The sequence below is a fragment of the Gossypium arboreum genome, chromosome 3 (genome assembly GCF_025698485.1).
Source record: "Gossypium arboreum isolate Shixiya-1 chromosome 3, ASM2569848v2, whole genome shotgun sequence".
Classification (NCBI taxonomy): domain Eukaryota; kingdom Viridiplantae; phylum Streptophyta; class Magnoliopsida; order Malvales; family Malvaceae; genus Gossypium; species Gossypium arboreum.
Genome location: NC_069072.1, coordinates 129,278,309 through 129,291,839, shown reverse-complemented (window position 1 = coordinate 129,291,839; position 13,531 = coordinate 129,278,309). Strand labels below are relative to the sequence as shown.

The following is a 13,531-nucleotide window of genomic DNA, read 5'->3' as shown; positions in this document are numbered from 1 at the left end:
ATGGGACTCAGGTCAAATCACTCTAACATTAATTAATAATTATAGTATTTATAAAATCAAATAATAAATATGTAATTATTTTTAAAAACATCAACTAATTTTTTGATATGTTTTTCTTTATATATAATATTTATATGTTAAATATTTATTTTCTCCACCTATATTGTGGGTATGGTGATTTCTAATATGGATCGAAAAATAAATATTACATATATAAAAATTATATTTACTAAAATTAATGATATTTGCAATAATTATTTGATTTTATAAATAAAAGAGTTATTAATTAAAAATATGAAATAAAAATAAAAAATTTAAAAACAAAATATTTATTAATCATAAACATTAATTAAAAAGTTTAAAACAACATGAAAGAAAAATACATATTAAAATGCTTATAAGAAGAATTAAACTTGGGACTTAAAGCTGAAATTGCAATTATCTAATCATCTAACCAAAAAAGTAACATGTTAAAAATATTAATAAAAATAAAAAATTTGAAATAATATGAAATAAAAAATATAAATGTGAAAGAGAGGAATCAAACCCAAAATTTAAGGAGAAACATACTAATATTTAACTATCTGAGTAAAAGAGCTAAGTTTTTAATTTTTAGTGAAAACGCATTTTATAGGGCACGTTTTTAACTGACGTGGCTAAAGGACCCATTTTCAATGAAGACGCACCTGCAAAACGCGTTTTCACTTTCTCTCTCTCCAAAAACAGCATATATCAATCAATATAAAAAAAATTCAGCATATATCTTTAATTTTTTTAAAAGAATTCAGCATATTTATTTAAATCAACTACAAACAGTCCCTTTTTTCGATTACAAAATAATGGTCAATATTTTATTTCGGTACTTCTATTATATTTAAATTTAAATTTTAGTCTCTATACTTTGTTTTGACATAATTTAGTTCTCTTATTTTATAAATCATTAATTAGTTCAAATAATTAATATCATTAACTATTTTGATTAAAATACTACATGAATTTTCTTAAAATATCATTCTAACACACAAATAAAATCTATTTTGACATAATGAGTTAGAATTTGTATGTGTGTTTTTAATTCACTTAGACAATTTAACCAAAAGAATTAAAGGTGTTAACTATTTATACCAACCAATGGTATTATAAAAATTAAGGAACTAAATTATATCAAATTAAAATATAAAAATTAATCCCAAATTTAAACATAATAACCTAAAATAATTTATATCTTACACAATAATCCAAAGATAACCTATCCTTTTATTTATATAAATATCTAGTCATTGAATGTATGAAAAAAGTTAAATATTCAACAGTCTTCGATTTTTTATTTTAAGGATATATATATATATATATATATATATATATATATTACATTTTGAGTATTAAATCTATTGTTTAGTATCGGTTTATAGTACTTATATGAATCAAGGAATATATATCACTCAAATTCGCTTTGATTTTAATTATTTTTAGATATTTGAATTCCTTGTTGAAATTTGACTTATTCATAAGAGTACTTTTAAAAAATTAATTATTACTGGAATTATATAATTTGAGAGAAAAAATAACCATCACCTGTTGTAGACAGTAAAAGACAAGCTTCATTAATACAATAAAAGTTTTAACTTCAGCAAATATTATGACATGTTGACAACTAGAATTGTCACAACTTAAGTGCAATATATTTGAATTGATTGCAAGCACTAAACATGATAAGTAAATCATACCCGAATGCTCCAAAGTGGCGAATAAAATTGACAAAAAATTGAGCATCCACTAGACTGTAAAGAACGACAAGAAAACTATCTCTAAAATTATTTGTAAAAGCAAAATTACATGCATTTATAAATTGAATAATAATAAACGAATGAATGAAATTTATTAAATTATTTAAGAATGAAAACACTTTAACTTTTAAAAATAAAAAATTTATATTAATTTTTAATGAAAATTTTATAAATTAAATTAACCGTGTTTGCTTTCTAATTATTGTCATTTCTCACTCTCAATTTTTTAAGTTTTAATTGATAGTGTGTGTAGACAGCCCATTTCGCCCGGGGCCCAGAACACTACCAAAACCAAAACAAAAGCAGACCAAATAAAAAAAAAAACAAAGTCCAAATTACATACCCAACACAAAAACTAAAATAACACCTAATTTAATCAACCAAAACCAACCCAAAGCCTTAAACCCAATTACAATAGGCCCAAACCTGAAACCCAATCCAAACACCTAACACTAGCCCAAAATTTCAACCCAAAACTTTAACATTTTTGAAAAACCCTAGTATACCTAAAGGTCTCAGCCGCCGCACGCCTCCCTCGCGCACCAAACACCACCTCCATGTCGTACGCTCCTCCACTAAGCCACGTCAGAAACGTGCTCAGTTACGAACCTGCAAACAAGTGCAAAATGAACAATAAAGAAGTTTTTTTGTTTTTCCATTCGGCTATAAAACCGAATCAAACCGAATGTAAAGGGATCTTTTTTTTTTATAGATACGAATACAACAAAAAAACACAAAGAAAATCAATAGCAATCAGAAAAACACAAAGAAAATCAATAGCAATCAGAAATCTGATTCAAAGCTTAAAAGGTTGTTTTCCACTTTTTCCTTCGTTTTCACAGTTATTCCCTTATTACTTCTTTTCGTCCTTTTCTTTACAAACGATTTTAAATAACACAAGAGAGAGAGATGGGAGACTTACTGGGGTCGAGCTCGTTTTGTCGGTGGCTGGGCGCACTAGATCTCCGATGAAGGAGGCGTCGGCCAAATAGTGGAGGAAAGGAGAAAAGTTTAGGGTTTTTGTTTTTTAAATCAAAGGTTTCAAAAAGAAAAAGGAAAGGCTTTAGGTTTTCTAAAGTTTTTTTTTATGTTTCAAAAAATATAAAATAAAGGTTTTTATTAAACATTAAAACAACAGTATTGTGGGGGAGTCTACGCATTGATCCATAGGTTGGATTTGCGCATTCTCCCCTTTAAGGGGTTATTTCGCAGTTAGTCCCCCTTTTCTGTGTTGCTGTTCGATTGGGCCAATGTTTTCTCTTTTATTTTCTTTAAATTTTGCCTAGGAACTTTATATCAGTTTTGTTTTAATCCTCGCCTAAACAGTGTTTTGGGGTTTTGGGACATTTTTCGTTTTAAATCCCCAAATATTTGGGCGCATTTTGTTGGTCCCCGATCCTGTTCTAATAATTTGCTTTGTTTATGAATTATCCTTTTAATTTTACTTTTATTTCAATTAATTTTTTGGTTACTTTTATTTCAATTAATTTTTTTTGGTTATTCATTTTTTTAAAATAATACTATTTTAACATATTATTTTGACTTATTTTATTTCACACTGTTTTTTATTTTCATTTGAATATTTTTATATTTTATCTTATAACACACTTTTTTGAATTTTTTGTTATAAATATTCTTTGTTTTAATATTGCGCTATTATTTTTATTAAATTACTTGTATTATATATATTATCTGTTTTAGATTGATATACATATATATATTGTTTTGTATAATTCATTTTAACTTACTTCTCACGTGACATTTATTCTAAAATTAGTTTATATATTATTATTTTACATATTAATATTTTTTTCATTTCATGTGAATTATTTATTTATATGCATATTATTTACCTAGAGGGATTTATATTTTGTATATTATGTATTTTGTTTTTAGTACTTTTTTCAAGACTCCTTCATATATTACTCGTTTTTATTCTTACACGAAATTTGTTGTTTGTATATTGATGATTTCACATTTTTTATTTCTCACATTATTAATTTTTCTTTATTTTAAAACTTGCTACATTTCATTTGTGTTGATTTGCTTGGTACTCTTCTAAAAATTGCCTTGTAATTCATTGGCTTTTTTGTGTTAATATTAGTCTTTGCATAAGGTATGTAGCCATTGCATATACCTTCTTGTCATATGATTATGATTTATTTGTCTAGAACTTTTGCCATGTAATATTATGCATGTTCGTGATTATGTTTTTATCTCCTGCTATCATTGAGATTTAAACTCCAATCTATGTAGTCAACATTAGTGGTTTCATTTCTTCTCCAAACAAACCTAAATAAGTATATTTTGACTCGGCTTATACCATCGTTAATTCGAACCCTCCCAACTTAAGGAATTATTTCGTGTTTGAAGGTCTGAGAAATCGTGCCCAATCGTGCTGGGTTTCGATTTTTCGTTCAGCTAAAATACGGAATATCCTTTGGAAATTTCGTCCCTGTTTTTAAAAAAAATTAAAATGAGGCAATATTTCGTATTTGGGGAGTTTGAGAGATCATGCTCAATCGTACTGGGTTTCGTTTTTTCATTCGACTAAAATATGGAATATCCTTTTTTGAAATTTCATCCACGCTTTCTTAAACTAAAACGAGGCAATATTTCGTGTTTAGAAGTTTGGGAGATCGTGCCCAATCATGCTGGGTTTCGATTTTTCATTCGACTAAGATACGGAATATCCTCTCGACATTTCATCCATATTTTCTTAAATTAAAATGAGGCAATATTTCGTATTTAGAAATTCGATAAATCGTGCCCAATCGTGTTGGGTTGCGATTTACCGCTTGGTCAAATAACCAAATATCTTTTTGAAATTTCAAATGCATGAGTTTTGGAAGTTATAAAATGATCTTGTATTGAGGATTTGAAATATTGTGTCCAATCGTGCTGGACATGATATTTTATTCCTTTTGAACGAGAGAATCTCGGTATCCAATTCAAGTTATCTAAATGTTTTAAAGTAATTGAATTTCAAAATCTTTTTCAAATTTTCAGCATTAGGACAATAATTGATCAATACCGTACCAATTTTGGGCGTTGCGAGGGTGCTAATCCTTCCTCGCGTGTAGCCGACCTTCGAATCTGTCTTCTAGTTTTTTTCGTAGACCAAAAAATGTTGTTTTAATAAACCAAAAATGCTTTATTAAAATGATCGACCATAGGGTGACCCGATCACACCTAAACAAAAAAGATTGATGGCGACTCCATTTCCGTTTTAAAGTCGACCTTCGTTTTTCAAAATAAAAATGGTTTCGACAGCTTGGCGACTCCGCTGGGATCATAAGAGAGTCAAGCCGTAAAATTGATCATTTTCTATCTTTTTGTCGAACATTTAAAATTTGGTTTTTAACATACGATTCTTTCATCGCATTTCATGGGTTTTATGGTTCATCATTTTATTCATGTTTTGTACTTTGATTTTTATATCCCTTTGCATCATCTTGCATGACCATTGTGGCCGCAGCTTTAAGTGGGAGTGAGAATCCTTCGTGAGGTTTTCACCTCCGTGTAGGATAGTGGATCGCTTTCGGGATACATCCGTACCTATGTCTTCGTGAGGTTTTCACCTCCGTGTATCCATAGGAAAATGTATTCCCCTAAACTGAACTCGGTCCATATGAGCCTATAATGGGTGATGATCTAGGAATCTGTTGGTTCAAGTACCATTTTTTTTAGTACCAAACCGCATATAATGAGCCTTAAGAGCCCAACCCTAAGCAGAATTACTCCAAACCCTAGCAATCACCCAAATTGGTGCTTGGTTATTTTTTTCATTTACTTTGACTATTATATTTGGTATATTATATTGACTTGTTATGTTTTATTGTGGCCATAATTGCATGTCATTTCATTCAAAAGAGGTGTCGATTCACGTTCGATTACTCATTTAGGGAGCTTTTCATAAAGAATGAATTTCTTGATAAAATGGAAGATAATGCGGTTGTCCGTATATGGTCAGAGAAAACGGAATTAGAGAAAGGGGACAGTCTTGCCGAGGGGTATACATCAGAATTGTGTGATTACACCCGCATTAGTGTGACGCAAAATGATCTTTAAGAATTAAAAGAGATATGGGACCAGCGGGATGAAGAGACCAAGCGGTTGTTCTATGGTAGTTATGGGGATTTGCCTTACTTACTTGACATCAAGGTAGACGAACACTTATGCCGGGCTCTCGCTCAGTATTGGAATCCTGCCTACAGTTGTTTTACCTTTGGGAAGGTAGATTTGGTACCTACCGTAGAAGAATATACAACTTTACTTCATTGTCCGAAGGTTCAGGTCAATAGAGCTTATTCCAAGGCTGCTAATGCCCCACCTTTTGTAAAAAAATTGATGAATATTTCGGGGATGAGTGAGTAGTGGATTGCAGCAAGGGTCAAGCAAAAAGGGGAATATAATTACATCCCATGGAGGAGTTTGAGAGATCTGATTCTAGTGCATCCTGATGCGAAAAAGAGAGTTGACGTATTTGCCTTGAGCATCTATGGTTTAATAATTTTCCCTAGGGCATTAAGGTATGTAGACGAGATGGTCTTGGATCTCTTTGACCGACTTGACAAAGGAGTTACACCTGTTCTAGCAATCTTGGCTGAGATATTTAGATTTTTGAATGCATGTAGGAGAGCAGGAGAAGGCAGATTTATAGGGTGTGCGCAATTATTGTTGGTTTGGTTCCATGGCCATTTCTAGAAGGTGGATAAAGTTTCTTATCGGGTTTTCTCCGAGAACTACTCCCTGTTAAGAGAGATAGCGGTTACACCTAGAAGAGATGACATATTAGAAGAAAATTGGATCACACTCCTTCGAAGTCTCTAAGAGGAGGATGTTGAGTGGAGAGCTCTTTGGTTGGTTCTCGATGAGATCTTCTATCGGTGTGGGAGTTTTAATTGGGTACCTCTACCTAAAATTTGGGGAGCCGTGGGATATGTTCCTTTGCTCGTACTAAGGCAATATAGATCGAGACAGTTCATAACGGCAATACATGGGCTAGCTCAATCTGAATTCACGTATAGGGGAGTTAACTACAAGAAAAAGATTAAGGAGATTTCTAGTGCTTGGAGCCAGATTCGTCGAGTGAAAAGAGTTGCTGTAGGACCAATGGCGACCCCCGAATATGACAGTTGGTGAGGTAGAAGAGTTAATGATAATATCCCTAGACCAAAGCAAGAAAGTACTCGACCGATGCAAGAATACCTGCAAGTAGTCCTTTCCGGGTTAGAAACAATAAAACAGGACTTTGAAAAGAGAAATTTGAAGTTAGGGAAAAAGATAGAATAATTGGAGGAGGAAAAGATGCATTTGAGGTTAGATGTCGATGTTTAGAAACTCGAGGCCGAGAAGTTAAGAAAGGGAAAAAAGAAGGCCGAAGAAGACTTGGACAGTTTGAAGACTGATTACAAGAAGCTACATATGTCAATGAGAACAGTCGAATTGGGAAAGACATCGGAGCAATGGTGACAAGAAATTCAAGTAGAAAAGGCAAGAGCTGATCAATGGAAGAAGAGGTTCCATGATGCTTGAGTACGTGAAAGCGCCTTGAAGAAGAGTTTGGCTGAGGGCCAAGATGAGAAGCGGATGTTAGCGGCTCGGGTAGCAGAGTTAGAAAAGACACTACATCAGAGCCGTGGTCTCGGACATTGAACTAAGGGCAAGCCTGAGCAGGATCGAGGATTTGAAAGAAAAGGTAGAAGAACTTGAGACTGCGCTACGGAATTGTGAACTTCAAATTGAATTCCTTGAGTCGAATAATGAGCAGGGGAATGAGCTGCTCCGTCGATCATAGGACCAGGTCAGGGATAGAGATCATATTATGGGCAAAGCTGTGGCTCAGATTCGAGAAGTAGCTGATTATTTATAGACTTTGGCAGTTCAAGCTGATGTGTTAAGTGTGAAGTACGAGTCAGAGTCAGATCGGGATCGTGAGCTGGCTTGCCTTCTTAAGAGAGTTAAAACTCTGAGCATTAGAACAAAGCTGTATATATGATCTATTTTATGTAAAGATTTTTGTTTTTTAATAAAGTTTTCTAATTGAAATTAAATTAGAATCGACATCTCTTTAGTCTTGCATACATCTCATGCATTTGCATTGCATCACATTATGTGCACTAAACTTCAGAAAGGAACCCTAATTAAAAGTAATTATATTATAGTTACCCTGGAACATCAATACTACACACGGAAAAATACCAAAATTATGAATCAAAAGCTAGAAAGACTGGAACAAAAGCAGAAAGAAATACAAGAGCAGCTACAGACACAGATGCAAGAGCAACTGGCCAAGATTTAGCAGGATATGAAAGATCAGATGCAAGAATCGCAGAAGGACATGATGGATCAGCTAACTCAGTTGTTGCTCGGAGGGCCAAGAAAAGGGAAGAGCCCTGTGGTCAACCCAGAGGTTGATAGCGAGATCCTTGTTTACCTTCTAGGTTGCACCCTAGTGAATACCCCAGTACCACCACAAAGGGTGTCTATCAATATCAAACCTCAGTATTAGGCTGGTATTTCGGCACCGATGAATTTCCCGACAGGCTCGTGTTCTAAACCCTAGGACGATTGGGTAAATCCTTCAGTCCCCGACTTTGATGAGATGACAGAGGTGGAGAAGGCAAAAGGAAAACTCCCAAGGCAGTTGGAAGTCCGATACAAATTGCTAGAGGAGAAATTCAAGGTGCTAGAAAGCACAGATTATCAATGTGGTATGGATGCTAAAGAGTTGAGTTTGGTTCCAGATCTAGTGCTCCCTCCGAAGTTCAAAATGTCAGAGTTTGAGAAATATAACGGAACCAACTGCCCTAAGGCCCACATCACGATGTTTTGTCGGAGGATGATTGATCATGTCAATAATGATCAGTTGCTAGTTCACTGTTTCCAGGATAGTCTGAGTGGGGCTGCAGCCAAATAGTACTATCAACTGAGTCGCACCCAAATTAAATCGTGGAGAGACCTAGCATAGGCCTTCATGAAGCAGTATTTCCATGTGACGGACATAGCGCTTGATCGGATCACATTACAGAACATGGAGAAGAAGTCAAATGAGAGTTTCAGGCAGTATGCTCAGAGGTGGAGGGAAGTCGCTACGTAAGTTCAACCTCCACTGTTAGAAAAAGAAACAACCATGTTTTTCATTAATACTTTGAAGGCACCTTTTATTAACCACATGCTGGGAGGCGCGATAAATAGTTTCACGGACATAGTGATGTCCGATGAAATGATAGAGAATGCAATAAGGTGCGAAAAAATAGAGGCAGGGGAGAGCGCTAGGAGGTCAGCCCCAAAGAAGAGTGAAAATGAGGTCGGTAATGTGAGCATGGGTCATGTAAAACCAATCACAGTTAATCAACCAAAAACAATGGTCACGGGCCAGTAAGCTTTGACAAGGTAAGAGCCCAATACAAAGTAGAATATGGAGAAGCCTCAGTTTACACCCATTCTGATAACGTATCGGGAGCTTTACAAAATTTTATTCGATGCACACGTTGTATCCCCGTTCTACTTAAAACTATTACGACCCCCATCCCCCAAGTGGTACGATGCAAGTGCCTAATACGAATATCATACGGGCATTACGGGGCACTCGATAGAGAATTGTACCTCTTTCAAAAGAGTAGTCGAAAGGCTCATCAACATGGGTGTTGTGAAGTTCGATGATGCACTTGGTGTAGGAAACCTGTTACCTAATCATACTGTTACTGGGTGATTATTTCACGATCAAAAGTCGATGAAGCTGAAGCCAGAACGACGCTAAGAGTGGTGATTTAGAAACCCGTAGCTTTTCCTTACAAGGATAACAAAAGGATGCCTTGGAATTATAACTATAATGTGACGTCATTAGGAGAGGGGAGGCTGGTCAGTAAGCCAGATACAAAAGCCGAGCCTGTAAAAGAGAAATCTTTGATGTTTGAACAGAGGAAAGAGAGGACAAAACCACTGGTTAATGAATCAGTAACCGCGAATGAAGCAAACGAATTTTTGAAGTTCCTAAAACACAGTGAATATAGTGTTATGGAACAGTTGCACAAGCAGTCAGCACGCACCTCAGTACTAGCTTTGCTCCAAAATTTGGAGGTACACCGTAATACGTTGATGAAGGTGTTGAATGAAACTTATGTCGCTGAAGACATTTTAGTGAACAAGCTAGACCGTCTTATCAGCAATATAAGTGCCGATAACTTCATTTCTTTCAGCGATGATGAGATACCGCCAGGTGGCATGAGGTCCACCAATGCTCTGCACATCACCACCCGGTGCAAAGGGTATTGATTGACAATGGGTCGGCACTGAATGTCTTGCCGCTGCCCACATTGAATAGGTTACCTATAGATAGCTCTCATATGAAGACATGCTAGAACATAGTGAGAGCATTCGATGACACCGAGAGAAAAGTAATGGGTAGAATTAAGATTTCTCTTCTGATCGGATCCAACACGTACGAGGTAGACTTTCTCATGATGGACATTAGAACCTCTTATAATTGTTTACTAGGAAGGCTTTGGATTTCCTCAGCGGGAGTGGTACCATCATCATTGCACAAGAAGCTGAAGTTGGTAACGGAGGGTCGGCTGATAACCCTAAATACAGAGGAGGACATTATTGCCTCTGTTACTAGTGACGCGCCGTACATGGAGAATGATGATAAAGCAATTGAGTGTTCCTTTCAATCATTGCAATTTGTCAAAGCGACTTTCATTATCAAAGGAGGTAAATCCCAATGTCGAAAATATTCAAAGCTACGAGGATGAGCTTACGACTGATGGTAGAAAAATGGGCATTGCCTGGAAGGGGACTTGGAAAATACCTCCACGAATAGATTGAAGTGTCGAGTTTAGCTGGCAAGCAGGATCGTTTCAATTTGGGATATAGGCCAGACGCTAGACAAAAAAAGAAAGAGTTAGAGAGGAAACATGATAGACGAAGGGCACGATTAAGTGGGACAGAGGTCAGGTGGGAGTCAATGACCTTTCTCCACATATCCAATACATTCGTGTTAGGAGGAATTATTCATCTGGAATAAGAGATGACAAGAGAAAAGACAGCTAAAAATTTGATGGGCAATTTGAGCATCAATGCCTTATTCGAGGAAAGAATGATAGAAGAAGATTTATCAGGCATTCGCCCTTATGAGCCTGGCAGTGTTCTAAACAATTGGACTGTGGAAAAAATTCCTGAAGTTCTGAGAGCTAAGCAGAGTAATGTTCAGAATAAACTTATTGTTTTAAGCCTAGAAACAATAAGAATCGTTTGTGAAATAGGTTCATGTTCAAACATCTTTATTTTTAATAAGAAATGCATTTTTAATAAGAAAGATGGAAAAGTGCAGATGTGTGTGAATTACAGAGACCTAAACAAGGCTAGCCCAAAGGACAACTTCTTACTGCCCCATATAGACACTCTAGTGGATAATACGGCGGGTTACTCATTGTTCTCTTTTATGGACAGTTTTTCGAGATACAATCAGATAAAGATGCATCTTGCAGACATGGAAAAGATCACGTTCATAACCTTGTGGGGAACATTTTACTATAAGGTGATACCATTTAGGTTAAAAAATGCGGGAGTAACGTATCAAAGAGCCATGGTAACCTTGTTTCACGACAGGATGCACAAGGAGATTGAGGTTTACATCGACGATATGATTACAAAATCCCAAACAGAAAAAGAGCACATACATGTTTTGAGGAAATTTTTCTTGAGGCTGAGAAAGTTCCAGCTAAAACTCAATCCAACAAAATGTACTTTCAGAGCTAGATCAGAAAAGCTGTTCAGTTTTGTCGTCAGAGAAAAAGAAATCGAGGTCGACCCCAACAAATTCAAGGCCATACAACAATTACCTCCGCCATGTACTCAGAAAGAAGTTCGAGGTTTTCTGGGAAGACTAAACTACATCACTCGATTTATTTCGCAACTAATCGGGAAAGCGACCCCATATTTTGTCTTTTCAAGAAACACAACCCAGACGTGTGGAATGAAAAGTGCCAGAAGACCTTTGACAGGGTTAAATAATATCTGTCCAATCCCCCAGTGTTAATACCACCCAACCCGAGTAGACCATTGATATTATATTTGATAGTATTTGACTGCTCAATAGGATGTGTGTTTGGGCAACACGATGAGACAGGAAAGAAAGAAAAGACAATATACTACCTCAGTAAGAAATTCACTGAGTGTGAGATGGGATATTCGCCAATCGAGAAGCTACGTTGCGCTTTGGTCTGGACAACCCGGAGATTAAGGCATTACATGTTGTACCATACGATTTGGTTAATCTCGAAATTGGATCCTCTTAAGTACATGATAGAGTTAGCCGCTTTGAATGGAAGGATGACCCGATGGCAAATCCTGCTCTCTAAATTCGACATAGTTTATGTGAACCAGAAGGCTGTAAAAGGAAGTGCAATAGAAGATTTTCTAGCCAGTAGAGCTTTAGAGGATTACGAGTCTTTAAACTTTAATTTTTCCAATGAAGATCTAATGTATGTAGCAGCCGCCCAAGAAGATACTCTAGAAGATCATCCTTGGAAATTGAATTTCGACGAAGCGTCAAACGCCGTTGGTAATAGAATTGGGGCAGTCTTGATATCCTCAAAGGGAGGTCACTATCCATTCACTTGCAAATTGGATTTTGATTGTACAAATAGTATGGCAGAGTACGAGGTATGTATCATGGGCATCCATGCTGCCGCAGAGCGCCAAATCAAGGGTTAGAGGTATATGGGGATTTTGCACTAGTAATCTATCAGCTCAAGAGTGAATGGGAAACAAGAGACTCAAAATTGATCAATTACCGAGAGCTGGTTATGAATTTAATCAAGGTGTTTGACGATATCACTTTTCATTACCTTCCATGCGATGAAAATCAGATGGCTGATGCCTTGGCTACGTTAGCTTCCATGATCAAAGCAAATAAACAAGAGGATATAAAGCCGATCCAGATGAGTATTTGTGATGCTCCAGCATATTGCTACAATATCGACGAAGAGGAGGAGAGGGATAATCATCTTTGGTATCAAGATGTTCTACGATATGTGAAAAATCGTGTATATTCTGATCAGACAACTGAAAATGATAAAAGAACATTGAGGAGGCTGGCCGGTGACTATGTCTTAGACGGAGAAATCCTGTATAAAAGAAGGAAAGAAAAAGTACTGCTAAGATGTGTTAACGCTGTTAAAGCAAAGAAAATCCTAGAAGAAATCCATGAAGGTGTCTGCGGGACGCATGCCAATGGGTTCACAATGGCCAGGCAAATCATGAGATTCGGGTATTGCTAGTCTACAATGGAGGGAGATCGCATCAACTATGCCAAAAAATGCCATAAGTGCCAAATTTATGGTGACAAGATTCATGTGTCTCCTTCACCACTTCATGTTATGACCTCCCCATGGCCTTTCTCAATGTGGGGCATGGATGTTATTGGGTCGATTTTGCCAAAGGCTTCTAACGGATATCGTTTCATCTTTGTGGTCATTGATTATTTCACCAAGTGGGTGGAGGCTGCTACATACGCCAACGTCACGAAGTCGACAGTCAGTAAATTCTTGAAAAAGGAAATTATATGTCGATATGGCATGCCAGAGAGGATCATATCTGAAAATGCGTTAAATTTAAATAACAACATGATAGTGGAAGTCTACAGTCAATTCAAAATTAAACAACACAACTCATCACTGTATCGCCCAAAAATGAATGGGGCAGTTGAGGCGGCGAATAAAAATATAAAGAAGATC

At 35.9% G+C, this 13,531-nt stretch overlaps 1 protein-coding gene and 1 long non-coding RNA gene across 2 annotated transcripts; one reads left to right on the top strand and one right to left on the bottom strand.

Moving 5' to 3' along the window:
* Positions 1–1,974: 1,974 nt before the first annotated feature.
* Positions 1,975–2,930, bottom strand: LOC108475462 (uncharacterized). Its single transcript, XR_001869978.2, has 2 exons — positions 2,710–2,930; positions 1,975–2,396 (listed from the first exon to the last, which is right to left on the bottom strand). It is a non-coding gene; the product is annotated as an uncharacterized LOC108475462 (long non-coding RNA).
* A 9,045-nt stretch (positions 2,931–11,975) lies between these two features.
* On the top strand, positions 11,976–13,075 carry LOC128290607 (uncharacterized). The gene is made up of 3 exons (XM_053026324.1): positions 11,976–12,458; positions 12,545–12,896; positions 12,978–13,075. Exons 1-3 carry the CDS (start codon positions 11,976–11,978, stop codon positions 13,073–13,075), a joined length of 933 nt encoding a protein of 310 aa, XP_052882284.1.
* Positions 13,076–13,531: the final 456 nt, after the last annotated feature.